At 41.2% G+C, this 20,585-nt stretch overlaps 2 protein-coding genes across 2 annotated transcripts; one reads left to right on the top strand and one right to left on the bottom strand.

The window, feature by feature from the left end:
- Positions 1-62: 62 nt before the first annotated feature.
- LOC138608718 (lysine-specific histone demethylase 2) lies at positions 63-7,635 on the bottom strand. The gene is made up of 21 exons (XM_069681279.1): positions 7,489-7,635; positions 7,044-7,186; positions 6,622-6,743; positions 6,445-6,534; positions 6,235-6,346; positions 6,013-6,126; positions 5,897-5,935; positions 5,605-5,797; positions 5,256-5,440; positions 4,924-5,094; positions 4,752-4,826; positions 4,515-4,649; positions 4,221-4,392; positions 3,716-3,843; positions 3,335-3,466; positions 2,670-2,744; positions 2,450-2,566; positions 2,229-2,354; positions 1,891-2,013; positions 1,430-1,582; positions 63-1,266 (listed from the first exon to the last, which is right to left on the bottom strand). The coding sequence occupies exons 1-21, from the start codon at positions 7,502-7,504 to the stop codon at positions 1,183-1,185; spliced, it is 2,505 nt and encodes an 834-aa protein (XP_069537380.1). The 5' UTR covers positions 7,505-7,635; the 3' UTR covers positions 63-1,182.
- A 423-nt stretch (positions 7,636-8,058) lies between these two features.
- Positions 8,059-19,437, top strand: LOC138609230 (cilia- and flagella-associated protein 69-like). Its single transcript, XM_069681864.1, has 23 exons — positions 8,059-8,148; positions 9,049-9,108; positions 9,200-9,265; positions 9,635-9,744; positions 9,837-9,913; positions 10,816-10,986; positions 11,704-11,856; positions 12,122-12,299; positions 12,459-12,582; positions 12,704-12,752; positions 12,859-12,980; positions 13,673-13,904; positions 14,137-14,301; positions 14,387-14,502; positions 14,713-14,831; positions 15,160-15,241; positions 15,326-15,518; positions 16,097-16,234; positions 16,449-16,525; positions 16,781-16,978; positions 17,087-17,173; positions 17,274-17,357; positions 18,796-19,437. The coding sequence occupies exons 1-23, from the start codon at positions 8,059-8,061 to the stop codon at positions 18,958-18,960; spliced, it is 2,856 nt and encodes a 951-aa protein (XP_069537965.1). The 3' UTR covers positions 18,961-19,437.
- Positions 19,438-20,585: the final 1,148 nt, after the last annotated feature.

Raw genomic sequence — 20,585 nt, 5'->3', positions numbered from 1 at the left:
AAATAATTATAATTTATTGACTTCTATAGGGAAAAAATTGCCAATTATCTATCACATTTGGCAGTTGATAGCTCAGTTTATTAGACACATACAAGATAAATATTCAAGCACTGTTATGTTTGACAAAGAGGACATGATCATCTAGATGTGCTGATCCAGACAGAGATAGAAGAACCCACGAGTAAAGCTTCATTAGTCAACATTAATCTAACAAAGTGAGGACATTATTGTGCTGTTCCCCGAATCTCAGGGGGTCATTTGTTCAGGGACTTATACATGAAAAATGAGCAACGTCCTTTGGTTGGTTGTTTTATTTTCTTTCCAACCATCTTCAGAATTCTTCAATCATTATTTCCTGTTAGGTGTCTTGATTACATCCCTGAGACAGTAAGGGGACAACCTGGTATCTTCTGATCATTCTCAGTCCAACAGAATATTCAACTTGTTATGCACATTAACTTTCAATTCTTTTTTTAAATCAAGTGCTATGACAGAAGTACTCCTACTACAAATCTAACCATTTCATTTCTTCTAACCACCTTTACCATCACATGAATCTCATAGAATACAATGCAAGTTCATGTTCGGCTGTATGAAACATTGGTAGGAAACTCTCTTAGACAACATTTTAAATTAAATGCAACAGTAACATAATTTCCTGAAACTTGATCCTGGGAGATAAACTGGATTAAGATGAATTCATGATTAGATAGACATGATTAGATAAGAGTTCACCAATGTTTCATGCACCCAAATCTCTCAAAAAATTGAACATTTCAGACCATTTCATCACAGAAGTGCTACATACACCAATCATTAAATCTAAGGGAACATCATCCTGCTTTCCAGCACAGCTTTTCCATTATTATCTATTATTCATAGCATGATGTTAATTGTTTTTTGCATCTTGTCACCAACAAACGACATTGCCAGTTGGAATTGTTGATATATATTATAAGAACTTCTCTCATTATAAATATGTTGGAGGTGCTGGAGAGCCCTATTTGACTCTCACAGTTAGAAAATGACGGCAGCTTGCTGATCAGACACATCACAGTTCAGTGAAATATAACTCCAAGTCGGCAGTTCAGACAGCGCAGTCTGAGTTGTTCAACGGTCTGTTTCAGTGAAACCCGTGTGTCCATGCTGGTGTGTTTTTGAGTGCTCTGGGACTGACAGAGTTCACATAGCGGCCATCTTGCTGGCCTCTCTGACCCCACTCAGGTAGGCTCCTGTCACAGTCTGTGGGAAATGTCTGTTGGTGGCCTGGTGATGAAAACAAGCAACAAGGATCAAATTAAAAATAGCAAAAACTGGCCGAAAAGTCTGACGCAACTAAGACAATTTAGACAAAGTAATCTTAACTCAAGGTCCACTTGTTTTTATCTCATACTGTACTGTAAGTGGACTTTTGGAAGACACAAGTTACCTCGCCAGCAAAGAACACTTTTCCCTGCACGTCCTCAGCGAGGATGTCGTAGGCTTCTCCACTTCCCCCTGTCTTCACAAAGCTGTAGGACATCTGGGACCACATGTCTTTGCTCCAATGTGTGACAAAGAAATGCAGCGGCTCTGGGACCTCCTATCAAGATGACACACAGTAAAATTCAACGACAGGCACTGCGACCCTCACTAAAAAGACTTTACCTGCATTTCAGGGTCAAAGTTTACTTCTTGGCCCAGTCAACGTGGCTTTCCAAGAAGCAGGAATTATTAGGGTGAAAGTTAACAGCCATTCAAACATCAAAGTTGCAATGGGTTGTGGCATGAAAAAATATTGTTGGTCTTTCTGTTCTCCTTTCATCGGTTTCCCTTAATAAAAGTGTAAAGTCCAATGTGGCAGTTACTCTGTAGCAGAATATGATTAGTGTTAAACACTAAATCTGTTACCTGTTCTTTGAAAAGTTCACGCAGAACCTTAACACACTCATCCACCACCTCCTTGTCCTCCATGTCCCGAACAGCAGGTACAGCATCACCAGTGATAACGGACATGAGGACAGCCTGCTTCCCCTACAAACATACACAAACATCCACAAAAAGAAAGCATCATGCACATTGTAATCATGAGACAAAGTGTTCCTGTATTTGGAATTGTAGTCTAACGCCAGTAGTTTACAACTATTGAATTTTAGTATGAACAGGTTGTTGCATCATTTCTGACAGGACAATGTGATTAGAAGACACTTTGATCAGTGATGTGCGGATACAAATAAGGAAATACAAACCTGCGGGTCCATGTCATAGAAGACACTGAACATGCCTCTCTTGTCAGGACCTGGAGGAATGTGACCAAAGTAGTCCGCCCCCTGGATTTTGTTGTCCCAGAATCTGTACGGGAACTGAAGAGCAATCTGTAAAGAGTTTCAAAATAATATATTAACATCCATACTTATTATCGGACTTGTTTTCAACCAGCACCTAAAGAAACACATTAAACAGGTATGACCTTTTCTATGATCCCGGCTCCCAGACTGTGGATTGCTTTCAGTTTCCGTTCAGGAAGCGGAGGGTTGAACTGGATCAAGTTCCTCTGGAGTAACGTCAACGGGACTGTAACAAGAACCTGAGAGAGGAAAGGACTCATCAACATTTTTAGTAAAAAGTAATGAAATGATAACAGAATAAAGAATATATTCATTATATAATATCTATTAACATGGATTTACCTTCTGTGCTGTCCACTGGGACCCATTGGAGGAGGTAACTTTGACAACATCACCTGAGTAATCAATGGCCTGAACCTAAATTTAAAAAACAAAAAGTGAAACATATTTTTAACAATTTTATTTATCTAAAGCCCCTAAAACACTGCCAGTTCAAGGCGGGATTATTACGCCTCTGTTACGTTCCGTCTTCTATGTAAAATGCACAGAGGCGTAATGGCTGGGCGAAGTCGTACCGTGTGTGTGTACAGCACTTTGGCCAACTCTGTTGTTTTAAAGTGCTCTATAAATAAAGAGTTGAGTTGAGTTGAGTACCGCCTCTGAGCCGGCATCAAACGTAGTAACAGAGGCGTAACAGAGGTGAAATGGCGTCTGTGTAAACAGCAGAGCCGGCAGAGCAGAACAGCGCTGTGTGTGTATTTGAAGCACACGCTGTTTGTTTACACCTCATGCACATTTTGCTTCCACAACGCCAGAACGCTATGTAAAAACACACATAGCTTGGTTCTTGTTGCTTGGTTCAATGTAAAATGGCAAAGGCTGCATGACGGCGGAGCTTCATTATGGCGCTGACGCGGAACCGCAGTGTAAAAAGCGCTTATATTGTATGAAAAGAAGTGAAACAAAGGTAAAAATACCAGCTGAAAATAAAGGAGTGAATTACAAACCGGGCATTTTGTGCGGATGTCGAGGCCCTCGCCCAGTTTGTGGAGTAACACGGAGTAGCCCTTTGTGAGTAAAGTGTGGTCTCCTGAGAACTGGGCAAAAAACTCATTGTGGTCCCAGGATCTTGCCGATACCTAAAAACAAACAAATAAACCATGTGAGCATTTTCATCACAATTCAGATAACAACAAAAAATGTATATCCACACACAAAAAATGTCACAAAATGTTGCCAGGGTTTCCTTTAAAACACTCTGACACATGCGATGCTTTTATATTTCTCGGTGAATACTTAACGTGGGCAGGCAGCAACACAGAACACTTTGACACAGACACAACTGAGACGTTTAATCTGGCAGCTCTTTAGTATGCGAGTTTTCAGACCTGGTCCAACGTGCTTCCACAGGCGTACTCCAGGTTGCTGAGATGAAACTGAAGCACTTTCTCCTCCAACTCACTGAACTGGATTCCAGACTCCTGCAGGAAGTTCTTCTTCACCTCCTGGACTTTTTCTGTACGGATAAAAAAAGGGAAATATGTCAGACACCAAACAATTGAGGAAACAGTAATGCTGAGTAGGATGCATTTTCTTAGCACTACTTCTGTTTTATTTTTAGTGAACTGGCACTTTACATATTCACAGTTCCTAAAGGAATGCTAGTATTGCTGCTGTAAAAGAGAACATCTTGCAAGAAACAAAAAAAGTTTTGAACTAAATGTGAACACAAAAAAACGCTACAATTGTTTGATAATGAAAACTTTGTGTGCATGCGCAGTCTGTGCGTGCAGCCTGTTGATTCTGACTGATGTTGATGGTCAAATACGTTAAGGCTGCTTTTCCTCCCATGTTACATTAAAAGAATCATGTTGTGTTTTAAGACTTTAGCACCTCTCAGCGGAGTGTCTTGGTTCTGCGACTTGTCCTTCCTCCACTCCGACACCACGTCCAGGATGGCATTGAAATGGAAGTCCATGCGCTTGTCGATGGCCTGGTCAGTAACCTGCCCGCCCTCCTGGAAGAGGTCACAGCGCTCTCCCAGCTTGTGCATCTTGATCCCCATCTGTAACGGAATGTGAAGAGTTGAATTCAAGGAAACACAAACCACGGAGTCATACAATTAGGCCACAAAACAGAAAAGCAAACAATTAAGATTAATGTATAGAACAAATGTGTCTTTTTTGCCTGTTCAGACATCAGGGCGATGGGGTTGTTCACACAGCCGTTTACAATCTGAGCTCCTCGCCCAACAGTGATGCCCAGAGAATTATCATCCCACACGCGACCTCCGATTCTGTCCCTCGCCTCAAGCACCATCACCTGTAAACCAAACAAAATAAAAAGTGTAAAGAGACAGCACTGTGACAGGCTAACAGGTTAAAACATGAAGTCAGAGAAGATGTGAGGCAAGAACTAACTTACCTGAGTGCCAAAGTTTTGCAGCTGACGTGCAGCAGCCAGACCTGACGCCCCGGCCCCGATGATGATGACATTTCTCTGCAAAAATGATCACATTTGAAAGATACTCTAAGTCAAATGATTCATTATTACATGACATGTGTCGTCATGATAGAGTGAATATGAAGACACTCACAGCGCTGTATCTGTCAGGGAGCAGGGGACGTTTCACTGCCAGCACACCGGTGTTGATGAGGCCCTTCCTGGTCATGAAGTGGAGAACCCGGTCCATCTCCTGAACGCAGCGCACACGCACCAACCCCCGGACGTTGATGTTCTCAGCACATTTCTGAGACGTCAGCACCTCCTTCAGAGAAAAAGGGAAATTTGTTCACTGCTCTGATTTTTAAATATGTAGATCACCTTCTTTTCCATAGGGAGAAGATGTGACACTAAAATACAACACAACGAAAATATGAAAAGCGTGCACTGTTTGTAAGCCACTGTTGTCAGATGTCTTTAAAATACCTTGCAGTTCTTGTGCCAGGACGCCAGTATGAGGTTTCGCAAAGCCAAATACATGGTTGGATCACGAGAAAATTCTGGAAACTCATAAAGCTCATCCAGCTCCATCATGTCCGGCCGCACACACAGAGCCTTTCCACACTCGTTAGGCTGGTAGAAGGGCTGGAAGTATGGACACAGGCCTGGAACTGAGGGACACATTCAGAATAAGTACACGTTTATATGTCAGGCTGATATCTTTAAATGCAACGCAAATATTATTCCAACTTCTACATAGAGTAAATATCTGTATATCTTCGTACAGTCAACTGACTGTTGAAATATTCCTTTCCTGACTCAATCAGTGACTTACTCTGTGGCTGGACAGCTCTGCAGTGATCTGCCCTCAGCTCAGACAGAGACATGTTGCCGGAGGAGCCTGATGGACTCATCCCAACACAGTCAGGGTAGTATGCAGCGAGGAAAGGGCTGGCTGGGCTGTCTTTGAACAATGGCGGCAAAATCAACATTGAATGCCACCAGCTGTCGGTCACCTCGGCCACTCTCTGAGAGAATGAAACAGCATAGGATTCAAATTGAAGCAATTCTTCACTGTTTCTTTGCCTAAAAGCACCATCCCAAGAAAGCTTATGTAACCATCTTACCAGGTCCTCTGGTTGAGAGCACTGGTCCGGTCCCTCACTCTGCAAGCAAAGACACAAAATTATCATCACAAATAGTACAAATAATGTATTTGTGAATTGTTTGGTGTCCTGTTTACCTTGATGTTGTTGAACTTCATGCCACAGCGGTACGTAGCTGCTAGGGAAGCAGTGAGCTGGATCTCCTTGGTCAGCTGACGCCACTTCCTACAGTCCGGTTTAGTACACTGAACCTGTAAGGAACATATCACAATAAACATTACTTCATTTTTGACATAGACACATTAGAAAAACTATATTCAGCTGTTTAAACAGGAACCAGGAAAGCTGCCTGCACTTACCCAGAATGGTAGCTGCTGGTCTGCCATGAAAGCTTTCAGACTGGGCTCACTTTTTCCGTTACTTGTCCACACCTTCTTCCAGGACGCAAAGATCTCATAGCCATCTTTGTGACTGCCATTGGGAAAAAACATTTTTATGGCCTCAACGTAACAGCACATTAAACATCACCACATTGAAAAAAACTTGTGTAGTTGTTCTGTCAACTTTACCTTCTGTAGTAGTGATCAAAACATTCGTTGCAAAAATGCTCACCACATGACAGATGATACCAACGAGATGTGTATCCATTTTTAGCACACCTGAGAAGAGACACAAGAATGATGTTAATGGCACAACATCAGTTCAGAAAACCTGATTGATTTCTAAGATATTAGGAAACACAATACCTTTCTGATGCACTTGCAAAACAAACTGGGTATGTGGCCGAGCATCCAGCCTTCTCACACTTTCTGTACTTCTTCTCAGACTGGTCGTCTTCCTCCTCTGTGTCTGTGGCTTTTCTTTTGCTCTAGTTGAGAGAGTGGAGAAAGTAATCAGCAACCCCAACTCTCTATTTTCACAGCCTTAGCCAAAGGCTGACCAAGAAGGTTATTATTTACTGTTACACTTGTGAAATCTCTGACAAAATTACAACAGCTCATTTATTACCATTAAATTGAATAGAAAATATTTTTAAAAATGGGACCAGGTATAGAACCATTGTAAACCCCATGGGCGATAAGGTTTAAATGATGAAGAAGAGTAAATACATGAGACATCGCGATGTTAAACAGGCAGACAGCAGTTTAAAGAGCATGCTGTAGTTCACCTGTCCAGGAGGAGGGTTGTTGGTTCGCTTCACTCGGACGTTGATCTGCCTTCCGGAGGAGCGTAGGGCCTGGCCGTCCCCCGGCGACTCCCCGGAGCTCCTCTTCTTCGCTTTCCGAGCACCAGATGCATTCCCAGAGTAGTCTAAACATTAGAGACAACAATATATCTTTAACAGTAGACAATGCATTGCAGCTCACTTCAACTGGGGCCTTTGTTGTGACTGACTGGGCTCTTTATGACAGATATAAGTGTTCAAATGAATCCCTTTAACGGCACTAATTACAAATTGACCAGAGATCGTGAAACAAGACGTTAATACGTTTGTAAAAACAGCAAAGGTGGTGACAGATATACACATTAGCAAGCTCTTTAGACAGCCAAACAATGTCTGCCTGTCACATTTAGCATGTAGCAAGCAGTAGCAGCGTGTTATCAACACTGACCTGCATCCGACAGCATAGCTGACTGCGGTATGTCTTCAAAACACGGATTTATTGAGGATTGTGTGAGTTTCTCTGAAGGTTTAAATATGTTAAATTCGTCTGCCTCTTATTGTTGTGGGGGAAATCAATGCGCTGTTGTTACCAGAATACCACTTCCGGTTTTAAAGAAGAAATGGGCGTTGCGTTTTAAGAGTAGTTTTGAACTCCGCTGCTCGCCGTACTACATGGTAACCTTAGCAACAAAAGTACGCTGTCAGACTCGGGCAACATAAAAAGGTAGAGAGGGGGACGTTGGACGTTATTTTGAGACGATTTTTATCGGAGTTTTCTTACAGGAAAACATTGCGGGGTTGACAGAAGTATTGTTAAGTCGTCTTATTAGCAAACAAATCCCGAGGGTAGAAAGAAAACCAGAACCTCTTTATAATGACTTAAACTAAAAATATATTTTAAAGGGACTTCTAATGACGTCAGCAAACGTTAAACGGACTGGAACCAAAACATTTGAACTAACCGAAGATGTTTACCTTTTCCGCTAAAATAAGAAGTTGAAGGAAGCAGAAATTCCAAATGGATTCAGGAAAAGTTCTGCACAGAAGAAAACCGGACATTCCTGTAATCAGACCAAGAGCATCAGATGAGAACCAGCATATACAGGAGGTAAAGTGTTACCTATACTGCTTTAGTGTCTCCTATAAGTTCATACCAATGACTTTGGTTCATACCCACACATTTTTTTATATGATTACTGGATATTCTATTAACATCACTGGAAAAGTAATAGAAAGTCCTTGACCATGATCATATCAGTATATAGTCAGATTTATGGATCTCCTTCATGCACAAAGACTAAATAACAAAGAAAATCGACTGAATACAGTTATTATTGTTAAATATTGTTTACATCAGAATTGCCTACGATGCTTCAACTCTGCAGTGATTTTATTTTTTGTTTTATTTTTTTCAATTATTTCCTGCTTGGTTTTCAACATTTAACAAACATAAACAGAGTGCTAATTGATTCAGGTAAAATAAGAACAATTATAACAACGAAGGGAAATATTAGGAATATTATTCTTATTTTATAGAATATAAGTGCACTGTTCCAGTCGCAATGTTTCATTCCAAAAAAATTTGAACAAGTTAAATGTTGGAGGTCTTTGCTTGTTACAATTGAGCAAGATGCCTTTCTTTGCTATATATATTTCTTTGCTATATATGATATTATGCCGATCCTCTTTGTGAATATGGGGTCTAGTGTCCTGTCCGGTTCTGTACCAAAGAGGTACCGTATTGGTGTAATGTCTAATTGAATTCCTAAAACCTTGGCGGTCCGGTCGTGTATCTCCTTCCAAAAGCTCCAAAAGTGGTTTTAAATAATTTGGTTGATTTCAAATCTGTTTGGGAATATGCACCATTAAAACTGGACCAACACTAAATGATCATATAACCAATATGTTTTCAAGTCTTTCTGTCACCAAAGAGAAGTGATATTGAGTTTGGTCATTTCTTGAAAGACAGACAGTGTAAACCTTAACTTAAACTGCAATTCTTCCACAGGTCAGTGCTAAAAGTCTTGAACTCAGTAAGGTGATCCGCCTTCTTGAAGATCCTTTGACAGTAAGTCAAAGTTGAACGTCATCAGATTTTTTTTTCAGATTTTTTAATCCTGTTTTATTTCATCATACTTTACATTCTCTGTTTACTAAAGGCAAACTTGAAGGAGAGGCATCTTTTTGTACTGAAGAAACTTCTGAAGAGAAACCAAATTGGTTTCGTATCCTTTGAACTGACATCAACCTCTGACAATGCAGATTTCTCTTTCCACAAAGTCTCTCTCTTTTCCAAAATAATTTCTCTCAGGTATCGCACACCTCAAGCAGATTGTCAAATTTTCCTCATTACCGTCCCCTGGTGCAGCGATGGAAATAGATTTGCACTCATGCAACCTGAACACACAGAGCCGAACCTCAGTCCCAAGACTCTAATTTTCCGCTGCATCTGTGTGTCTGTCAGCATTTTCCCTGTTCAGAAATAACCTCAGTCATCATGATGAGACAGTGCTCCATCATGTCCCCTCCCTCACTGGGATTTATTTGCACATAAACAAACACCAAAATGTTAAAATTTCTTAATCCATGTGAAGCTTTTAAAGGAGCTGACAGGCCTGACCAAAATACTCACCATCTGTGCTGAGAAAGTGCCGGATCACCCTGAGTATGTGCACATTTTGTGTGAGGCAATAAAAATTTGTCGGTAAGAAATTCAGATATTTCAAACCCACAAGCACTGATGTTTTCCCTCCTGACATCACCTGAGCATGAACATGTTGCTTTGCTTCCTCTCAGGCTTCCCCTCCTGAAGGAGAAATCCTCTGATGAGCTGAACTACGCTCAGGACGTCATACAGTTCCTCTCTCACATGGGTAAGCAGATCTGTTATTTAAGTAAAGTTTAAGTCATAGTTTTGCCATTCAAAGCCTCTTTAATAGTAGTTTTAATACCGTTAAATTGCAATTCACAATTTTCAAAAGAAAGTATAGACTTTAAGTTACTTTTTTACCTTCTAGCAGCCACTTATTTCCATTCATTTAACACAACCACGATTCCGTAAAAGCTGGGAGGCCTTGTTAAACACAAATAAACACATACGACCATTTGATAATCCTTGTTGACTTATATTCAGTTAAAAAGCTGTAAAACTGATCATCTTATATTTTTTCTTTTGGTTAATATATTGTCATTCAAATGCCTGCAAATGTAATTTACATTTTACACAGCGTCCCAACATTTTTGGAATCAAGGTTTTATTTTATGAAAATGAATTTAAAGTTGAAACTTGAAATATAAGCATCAATATCCCATGAAGAGTCATAATTACAATGCAATAGTCAGTCTGTGGTACTCAGCCCCAAGCCCATTGGTTCCTTTTGAAGATGTAAACCTTTACCTTCAAGTCACAAATATACAGTATATTAGTTTTAAATAAAGTTCTGTCATTTCTAAAAACAGACAGAAATTGTAGCTTTGATCAAGCATAACTTATACAGGAGTGAGGCCTGCATTTAAAGCGGACAACATAACACACATGTGGTGAGTATTTCCTGCAGCAGGACAGGAGTTTTTGTTTGATTTTTCTTATTCTTATCCTTATTCTTTAACAAGCTGTTGTTGTGAGATCTTTCTCACATCAACCTTTTTACTGCAGGACATGATATCGACACATCTTCATATCGTTTGTGCTCTGGTTTGTGTTTCAACTTTTATGTTTAAGTTCAGAGAGTAGTGATGATGAAACTGGATTCTGACAGTCGTCTTCTGTTGGCAGGGTGTCTGATGATGGTGTCAGATGCTGAAGTGAGGCAGCAGATAGTTGAATGTGTGAAATCCTTCTACAGCTGTGTGGCTCCTAAACAGCTGCTCGATGGTACGGCCCGTCTCACCAAGACAAAGCCTCGGACTTTCCCTTCTGACAATCGATTTTCTAGACTTTCACTGAGTGAGGCTCTCTCATGGCTCCGGTGGTGGCATGCTTGTGCTTTTCTTTCTTTCTTTTCATTTCTGTATTTCATGTTACTTTCTGTGTGTCCTTATTTTTAATAGTTTTGTAGGAATGCACGATATTATCGGCACGTTATCGGTATCTGCAGATAATGGCTTGAAAATGACATATCGGCATCAGCAGGTATGTCATTTTTCAGACTATATTTTCCACCAATAAATCAACGCTTTAATTCTGCCTAAATGCTCGATGATTCCCTGAAAAAGCTTGACGTAATGCTACGACATTAATTTGATGAGTGTGCGCGCGCACTGCCTGCACCATGCCTCTTCCGTCAAGCGTGAAGAAGGGTGCGAGATGTCTGCGGTATGGCAGTTTTAGGCCACTACAATAAGGGTAGGCATGATATCAATTCCACTACAGGGGAGACTTGATGTTCTCTGCAATTACGTGGAAAAAACATGAGCCTAATATATCAGTATAAAAATCGTCAAAAAGGGTTGGAAAATATCGGCATATTGGATATCGGCAAAAAATCCAATATCATGCATCTTATCTCTTTTGTTAATGTTGTATCACTTTCTGTTATTGGTGTCCCTTCCAATTTCCTTTCAAGTAGCACTTAAATATTTAGTCCCCTTCTTAGTTTAGCGGCTCAAGTTCACACCTCACAACCAGAAATAAATACATTAATAATAAAACTTGTTTCTGAAGGGCTCCAGCCGACGTCTCCAGGCTACAGGCTGCAGCTGCTGGAGCGCAGCGACCTGGCTAAGACGATGCTCCTCTCCATGGCCGCTCTGGAGAACCAGCCCTCCATCAAGCTGCAGCTCCTGCAGACACTTCAGATCCTCTCCAGCTCCTCTGGTCAGCAGCTGATTTTATTTTGGATTCATTTAGATGATGGAGGCGGAGATCTGTCAGACACGTCAATCCAACAACTGACCTCCTTCATTAGATAAAGTAGCCAACCCTCAAGAGCCTAAATCACCTCATTATACCAACGAACAATCAGACAAACAATCAAAACAGTGACTTTAAGTGTCCTTGTGTCAATGTCACCAGGTCAATGGGTTCTTGTATCATTAATCATCTCTTTAATCGCTTTCATGTCATCTCCATTTAACCACAGATAGGAACTGTGCGTTAATGCTGAATGCACGAGGAGCAGAGACGATCTGTCTTCACATGAACGACCCCGACCCGTCCGGTCAGATCCTGTTCCACTCCTCTGAAATCCTCTGGAACCTCCTGGAGAGAGGCAACAAGGAGGAGGTCACAGCTCAGCTCAGCAGCATGGAGTGTGTCATGTATGTGTCTCCTGTGGGTTTAACATGTTTTTATATGTGGCTGATCAGGACAGCGTGTGAGCAAATGCCCTGAAATGTATCAGCATGCCTTTTTAGAATAAGAACATAGAATGTTACATAAGTTAATAATGTTATGTCTGCTTTCTTCATGTGTCTTAGATCTCTGAAAGAAGCGTTTTTTTACCAGCTGATGAACGGTTCCCGACAATCTGACCTCCAACTCAGGAACGATCTGCTCGTGATCACAACTCTCATCTCTGATAATCCCAACTCTCTTCTTATTGTGAGTACAGGATAGATAATTCTAATAAGTAAAAACATAACAGCTGTTATTTTTAGTCGCATGACTTGTGACGTGTGTTAATGTGCCACTACAATCCTGACATCGTGTTTCTTATTTTCAGGAGAGTTTATTTGCCAAACAGCTCGTTGTTCTCGCCACATTTCCAGAGCGTAAGGACAATATTTCCTAATGAATTCAGTTTCTTTTTTACAGATGGATTATTTCCGAGCACAGAGGCATAATTTTTGATAACAAAACGCTTAATTTATGTTTCAGTGGAAAGTCGAAACCCGTTGGTCCGCAACCTCAAGCTCAACTACCATAATGAAGACTTGAAAATGAAGAAGCTGCTGTTGAATCTGTTGGTTTTGATGTCAAAGGACTTAGCTGCCCTGCAGGTCAGTCGTATCTTCATTTAGCATCACAGCTAACACAGCAGTTATTTAAAGATATAATCTCGAAGATTTTGGTTTTGCTCTCTTTCGCAGTACCTAGGGTGATAAACAGTAATTGCGGGAGCACGCTTCCCAGATATCCAGACAGTGTAACATGTGTGACGTCCACGGTTGGCTCCGGTTGTAACTCTTGATTTTCCTCGCTGACGGTCGCTTTCCTTTTTCTTCATCTGCGCGTCGAGTTTGTTTCTTTTTCTTTGGATTTTCACTTATTGTTGAAGTTGTATCTGTAGTCATTGATCTTTTCTTTGTTTGTTCAGCCATAGTAGATTACTGTTTACTCGCAACACTCACAGAGACCGGAAAAGCAGCCGCTTAGCTCCGCCTACCCTCTCTGGCAGACCAACCACTGCTGGCTGATGGAAAACGCGTCACTAACTGGGCGCCGCTTGAGATTTTTTCCGCGAAAGTCACCACAGACAGCCAGTCTGTAATACTGCAAATGCAAAGGCTTTCATCAGCGGGCCATAGGCTCAATTACCATCGTGTTACCTCATTCAACAATAGATAGTGACTTAACAGACATTTATTTACATGAAAATCTTTGACATTATTACTTTAAATAAATAAAATAATAAGTCTGAATGTGACATTTCTAAAACCTTACATGGTATCTCCATGTTTTCTTCTCTTAGCTTTATAAAGAAGGACAGGTTATGCTGGCTCTCCTGACGCTCACGAAGCCGCCTGCTGCCTCGTCTGAGCGGCGGTCAGGGTCACGTCACTGGTCCTCCATCCAGCAGGAGGAGCTCCAGCTGCAGGCTTTGGCCACCCTGGCCACCCTGGCTCCGCTTATGTTGGATGACTTCACATCCTGTCAGGGATATACAAATCTGTTGCTCCTGTTGGAATGGTGCACCACGCAAGGTAAGGATGCAGCAAAGTATGGAGAGAGCCTGCCCTGTTTCTGAAAGGTCAAAGGTCATACACAAACAAGAACACGTCCTGTCAGAGGTCTTTTGAGCAAAACGCTTGAAAACTGGTTCACACAAAAAAGCAAACAAAAGTTACAAACACACTAAAGGAAGCGTTTTCTACTTTTTAACAAGATGTTAATAATTTGTATTTATATTAATATATTTATTATCTTTCCTCTCAGATTGTTACTTTGGTCAGGGTCACAGCTTCCATGGCACAGGAGGAAGAGGCAGTAAAAAGGCTCAGATGCGCCATTGTATCCGGGTGATGAGATCTGTGACGTCTTTAGGTGAAGAGTCAGTCAACCGGGAACTTGGTGATCAAGGAATCATCTACCAACTTTTAGGTAAATTAAATAACAACACGACTTAGAAATATAAAAGCACACACATTTTAGCTTCCTTACAAACATAGCTGTTGTATTTTCTCAGGGATTTTGATGCAGATGGAAGCAAGTCCTGATGAGGACGATATCGTCACTGTGGAGATAAAGTCGGATATTCAGCTGATACTTTCAGCGCTGTGTGAAAGCAACATGTACACAAAGGTAACGCTGTAATTACTACCCTGATAAGAGCACATTGTAACACAGAAGCCTGCAAGTTTTACTTCCAATATGATTTACCTGCTACACTTCTTCGTGATTATATTAGACGGCCAGGAATAACTTCATGCTCTGATCAGAACCTCACCTTTGAGGTCCTGATTCATAACGTAAAGTTATCATGTCTTACAGTCCCGTGATGTTGTCACACAGGAGCTGTTCGGATCAGAGGGGGTTGAGATGGTCGTTCACTTCCTGCGGAAAGGCTCCGACAAGTTCTACAGCGGTCTGGGACACAACAAGCTCATCCTGTCCACGGTGGACTGTGTCTGGTCTGTTCAGCTAAACCTTTTCACACTTAACTGGTTATTTATCGTAATGAAACATGTCAACAAGTCCAGCGTTAACACTTGTCTTTATCAGGAGCAATTTTCATCTGACCCCATCAACTTAGCCAAATGCTTTTTAACCACTTCACCACCGTGCAACCCACCACAGATTCTCTTGATTGCGATACTGTTTTGGTCAACCTCGTTCTCTTCATGTGTTTTACAATGTTGTTTCTGTGTAACACAGTAAGATTCACTTGTTAAAGGCAAACAGGAAGTAAAGCACGCACACATCACCAACAGATGAGATATTACGCTTGTGTCCCATCAGGTCCTGCATCGTTGGCTGCTACACCACAGAGGACTACTTTTTGGCTAAAGAAGGAGCGTTCCTTCTGTTGGATTTACTCAGTGTAAGTAGCTCAACCAGAGTTATAGATGTGTTAGCTGTGTCCTAATGCACCTTAGTATGATATTTTGGTGTGCTTGTCGAACAGTCAAGCCCCAGATGCGTCCACTGCAACATCCTGGCCACCCTGCTGGAGCTCTGTGACAACCCGAACACTCTGTCTCACATCCTGAGCTGGAGGGACGACAGCGGGCTGACGGCTCCTGGACTCCTGCTGCAGCTGTGGAGGGAGGAGGAGGAGGAGCTGAAGGTCAGCCGCAACCAACATGGAGGGATCGCAGGTCAGTCTCAAAACAGTCAGTGACGACACTGTAAGTGGACTTTTCCTGTCCGGAAGTACATGAACATACATTTTCAGCAGATGTGATGAGATTGAGCTGATAAGTTAAAGAGAGGGTATTATGCTGTTAAACATTTTAAGACATATTTATAATGTTACAATGTTGGATGTTCAGACTAAACGTGGGTGAAGTTTCAAATCTGTAGGTAAAAGTATGTTGGAGTAATCCCCAGGCTTCTCAGCTCAGGCTGCAGGCTGCTGTGAAAGCACACAGTTTTTTTCTACACTTTGTGACGTCACAAAGTGCAGCCTCAGCAGGCTTCAGAGAGCTGGCCAATCAGAAGAAAGTGGGCTTGTAGGGGCGGGGTTTCTTAAAGGGACAGAGCTGACTGAGTCGTTTCAGGCAGAGGCTGTATGAGGGCCTGCACAGAGCACCAGTGTGAGAAAAATGTTTTTTTTTTACTGTAAATTATGCTAAGCTACTGCACGGGTATCACACAGTGAAATATGAAGCTAGAAATTAGCACAATGTATCTCATATTTATCCTTATTTTCTTGTCTTCCACGTGTGACTTTCAGATCCCAAGAGGCCCATCCTCAGTCTGTACCAGCAGGAAGACACACAGCTGTCGCTTCCTGCTAACATGCCGAGCAGAGCTGTGCTGGAGCTATCGGAGAGCCTGCGGTCGAAGATTTACTCCATCTTTTGCAAACTTGGTAAAGCAGTTTATCAAAGATTTAGCCCAGGTTCAAACTGCAGAAAGACCCTTATTTAAACAACCTATGAACTTCTTTAAATATGCAGATTGTGCTTATTTATCATGTAGCCTCGAATATGTGGTCCAAGACATGCTGTATATACCATATACAGCATAATTCCAGTCTATTAGCTTGGTGCAAATTATTTATTTTATTTTTGTTGCTTTTGCAGGTTTTCAGGAACTCCCTGGATTGTCGTCAAACCATTATGTGACCTTGAGCATCATCAGGAGATATCTGGACTTTAAGGTAGAGCTATCAAACATAGAAAAGGGCTGAGGAGAGATGTTGTAATCATGTTCGGATTCACTGTGTAGCTTTATTTATGTTCAAGAAGCTTTTGTGATTAGAAAGTTAAAAAAAGTGGGACCTTAATGTGCCTGGTTGTATATTTAAAAGCTTAAATGATCCACATAGCCTTTGGTGCATGCTCAAGAATCATTTCATGCAGCAAGCAAAGGCTTGTGTTTGAAATCAAAAATGTCTGTCATGCTGCTGCTGCAGGTTGGCGAGGTTTGGGAGGAGATCAGCAGAGAGCTGAGTTTGGACGGCGTGAGGCCGATCAGCCCCGACGAGGAGGCTCTGAGCTCTATCTGTAAGATTGCAGAGGACACGGCGAGGAGGGTCGTAGCAGAACAAAACAGCATCCTGGAGCAACGGGAGAAGGAGGAGCTCAACGAGGAGAAGCTCATGTACACAGAGGTGCAGTAATCAGAGACAAACGCTTCTGATAAAAAGCTCTTTTTTATCTCTGGTACTACTTATCACAGCAGACGGTTTATTTCTTCTTTTGGTGTCTCTGTTTTGCAGATTAAGTCTCACTATAAGCAGCGGGAGCTCACAGCAAAGTCCTGGGACAGCTATGTTTCAAAGACTTCAAACTACGAGATCCTGAAGGTTCCTATCTTTAACATCTGCAGATATCATTTCAAATCATCTTTCATTTTGCTGTTACAAAGAATCATTTTTAATAATGCTGTCCTTTTTTCTTTAACAGGAAGTAAAAGCACAGAGGGAGAAATACATTGAATCATCCAGACCCAAACCGAAGCCTGAGGATGCTGCAGCTCATCCTAAAGAGGTCTCACACTAACACACACTTGTATGAATTCACTAGTCGTTCTAGGCTGAGGTATTTTACTGCTTACCTTCAGTACTCTGATTATAGGAGATCAATCATAATAATAATAACCTCTATTTACTGATTCTGCATAAAAAAGCTCTCATCGGGGCGCTGGTTTAGCTCAGTCGGTAGAGCAGGCGCCCCATGTACAGAGGCTACAGCCCACTCTCTCCTCCCAATATTTCCTGTCTCTCTTCAGCTGTCCTATCCAATAGAGGCAAATGGCACAAAAAAATGCTCTCATCGACGGTCATGTGCCGACCATTTAGCTTTTTATTGATCTCTATTAGCAGACAACTGCATGCAAATGCTGCTAACAATCCAGTCTCAGACGTCATATCTCAACTCCAACTCCATCCTCGCTTCTTTAGTTGCTAGTCCAACAGTAAATAATGCAGCACACGGAAAAGGAAGTCTTGGCCGAAATACCTTTGTCACTAACATAATGCGAGGACAGGAAGTTCCCTTACAAAATAAAAGACATTAAAAAACAACAACACTGCTTTTAGCAGGAAAGTCTCGATTCATCAGCGGCTCCACCTGAAGCCCCAAAACATTGGCCACCACTCCCAGACTCTATATCATCATCAGACAATAGCCCATGGATTACAAGACTGTAATAATAATAATAGCTGTGTACAGAGCGCTTTTTTAAACACGCGTAACAAAGTGCTTCACACAAGGCAACAAAAAGCATTCTATACAAATTGAATAAGCAAATAAGAAAAAGACTAATTACAGTTTAGTGAGCAAAAGGAAAGTTAAAAAAAAAAGGTAAAACTCTCTTATGACACTGTGTTTTAAGATTCTGGCGACCTGATTCTCTGTAGAACAACAGAACCTACCTTGTTGCAACAAAGTAGTTGGATCAGTTCTTGTGGCACAAAGTAATCAGACTTTTTCTGACCTCTAATGGCGAACAGGAGTAAAATCACAGCTCTCTCACAAGACGCTCCCCTCCCCTCAAGCTGCAAATAAAGCTACATATAATGTATTTAACCCATTAAAAACACGGGCTGATAAAAGCAGAGATACAACAAAAGCATCTAGAAAAGAGATTAAAAAGGGAAAAACAATGTTATGTTGTTTGATTTAAGGCTTTATTTTTCTTTGAATGTATTTTCATTTGGATCATTTGCAGCGTCTGGTTCACAAAAGAGCCAAAAAGCTGTCAAAATAGAAAACGTATTGTTTATTGTGTATTGATATTATTGTAGAATTTATTATATAAATAAAATGTAATTAGTACACTTAATGTAATATTTAGTATAGTGAATTTGTGCACTTTGGCTGTTCAAATCATTTGAAATGTATCTACTAAATGACTCCTGCAGAACAACGAGGGGATTTACTCACTCACGCTTACACACATGCCTTGTTTTGCTGCCTGTTTCAGCACTTCATCGGGCGGGTCGTTTCTGTAGAGACCACAGACGCTCCGGGACCTGCAGGCGTGAAAGTGACGCTGGCCAGGGCTCCCGTCAAGTCTGCAGGTCAGGACAGAGTGGGACCCAAAACACAGGACCCGGAATACTTCAGCACCGTGTCGGTTAAAGACTGATGACGAAGACTCGATTAAAACCTTTCTCATGACTTCTGCAGCTTTATCTCATCTTATAGATTTTTAACATACGCTCAACACATGTACAAGTTTATCATTTCCAGCTTCTGTAGATACTGTGGAGTTCAGACATGAGGTAACTTGATGTGCACAATCAGCACCTTGTAGTCTCGTCCATCTCCCCCCTTTATGAAGACACACACAAACACACACAGTGCAGTCAACTGACTAGTCTTTGTGGTCTGATGCAAACTGCTTAAATTCATGTATAATAAAACAACATGCACATATCCTTTAAGTGTTGTTCAGACAGAAATGTGATTTTCTTGAAGTATTAGATTTGTAAACCTTCATTCATAACATTAAGAGCTTTAAATATTGAGTTATAATGTCTATGCATTCATTATTTATTCCTTTATGTAACCACAGGGCCGCATGAACAGTGGGACCCTGAACAATCAATGTGACATCAGTGAAACGGGGGCTTTATGTAACATCAAAATAACAACAATAAATTACTTTAAACATATAAAATCTCTTCAGTAAAGTTTTAAAGCTCATGTTAAAGCTCCATCTCTCTGTGTTGTGCAGCCGTGACGCCCAGACGCTCCATTCAGGACGCTTCTTCAAAAGTATTTTCATCTTTTTAGGTTACATAAGTCACTGCAGCGCGTTAACACACATGTTCCTTCAAGCGTGCAACATGCTGCACAGAGACGCTTCTTCTCTCCCTGCTCTCACCCCTTTTACTGGCTGGATGACCAAATCATCTCTGACAGGCTGAAGCTTTTCATGCAGCCTCGTGTTTGTGTGTGTGTGTGTGTGTGTGTGTGGAGCCCATCAGACCGGGGTGTTCACGCCGCACAAAAGAGCAGGGACACACAGGAGCCTCTTCAGTGCGACAGGCTGCCACTGTTTGTTCAGGCTGCTGAGGGGCTTCACATGCTGCCTGTCTGTCTGTCCGCGGGTGCTGAGCTGCTGATGAAGGCGAGGGGGAACGTGGGTGCTGCTTTTGGGATCCCCGCCGGGTGCTCATCGACTTCCCCGAGGATCCGTTAACTTCAAACTGTGAGACTCACTTTGTTTTACCTAAAGACTGTTTCAGAAACTCTTTGAATGTTTGGTACTGATTTAAAGGAATTTAAACTTAACAAGGCTTTATTTTTTACACTTTAAAGACATTTAAATATTTTTTGAAATTTTGGATTTCAACTGTGACAATTAAGTAGTTTCGAACAGTTTTTGTGTTTAAGAAATGTCTTTCTTATGACTAATTTGGCCTTTAATTGTACTAACAGGGGATAGACATCAATTTAACTATTTTGTACTGATGACAGTAGGTTCATCATTAACATTTAAGGTGTGGAAAAGCTGCTTCAATTTTCAACAAGTTCTGAGTGAAAACATTAGTTATATGAGAAAAAGTGAGTTGCGATAAAAAGTTAAAGATAAGATAAGAGAGAACTTTATTCATCCTGAAGGAAATTATAGTTCCAGATTTCTCCAAAAATACGGGAAATACAAAAAAACAACTCAAATAAGTGAAAATATAAAGTGTATGTGTTAAAGCAAAAGAGACAGGGCCTAATAGAATAACACTATTACAGTAAGTTATCTACAAAAAA

Source organism: Semicossyphus pulcher, unplaced genomic scaffold (genome assembly GCF_022749685.1).
Source record: "Semicossyphus pulcher isolate SPU_LCO1_2020_fin unplaced genomic scaffold, fSemPul1.0.p SCAF_5, whole genome shotgun sequence".
Lineage (NCBI taxonomy): Eukaryota > Metazoa > Chordata > Actinopteri > Labriformes > Labridae > Semicossyphus > Semicossyphus pulcher.
The sequence above is the reverse complement of the archived record's forward strand: the minus strand, read 5'-3'. Positions and strand labels throughout refer to the sequence as shown.

Bases quoted from the DNA above. Each gene is read 5' to 3' on its own strand.
- LOC138608718 (XM_069681279.1), bottom strand. The intron at 5,798-5,896 runs GTAAGATGGTTA...TCATTCTCTCAG, and splicing joins GCTCTCAACCAGAGGACCTG to AGAGTGGCCGAGGTGACCGA. The intron at 2,355-2,449 runs GTCATACCTGTT...AACTCTTTACAG, and splicing joins GAGCCGGGATCATAGAAAAG to ATTGCTCTTCAGTTCCCGTA.
- LOC138609230 (XM_069681864.1), top strand. From the start codon at position 8,059: ATGGATTCAGGAAAAGTTCTGCACAGAAGAAAACCGGACATTCCTGTA. The intron at 8,149-9,048 runs GTAAAGTGTTAC...ATTCTTCCACAG, and splicing joins AGAACCAGCATATACAGGAG to GTCAGTGCTAAAAGTCTTGA. The intron at 12,583-12,703 runs GTGAGTACAGGA...TCTTATTTTCAG, and splicing joins ATCCCAACTCTCTTCTTATT to GAGAGTTTATTTGCCAAACA.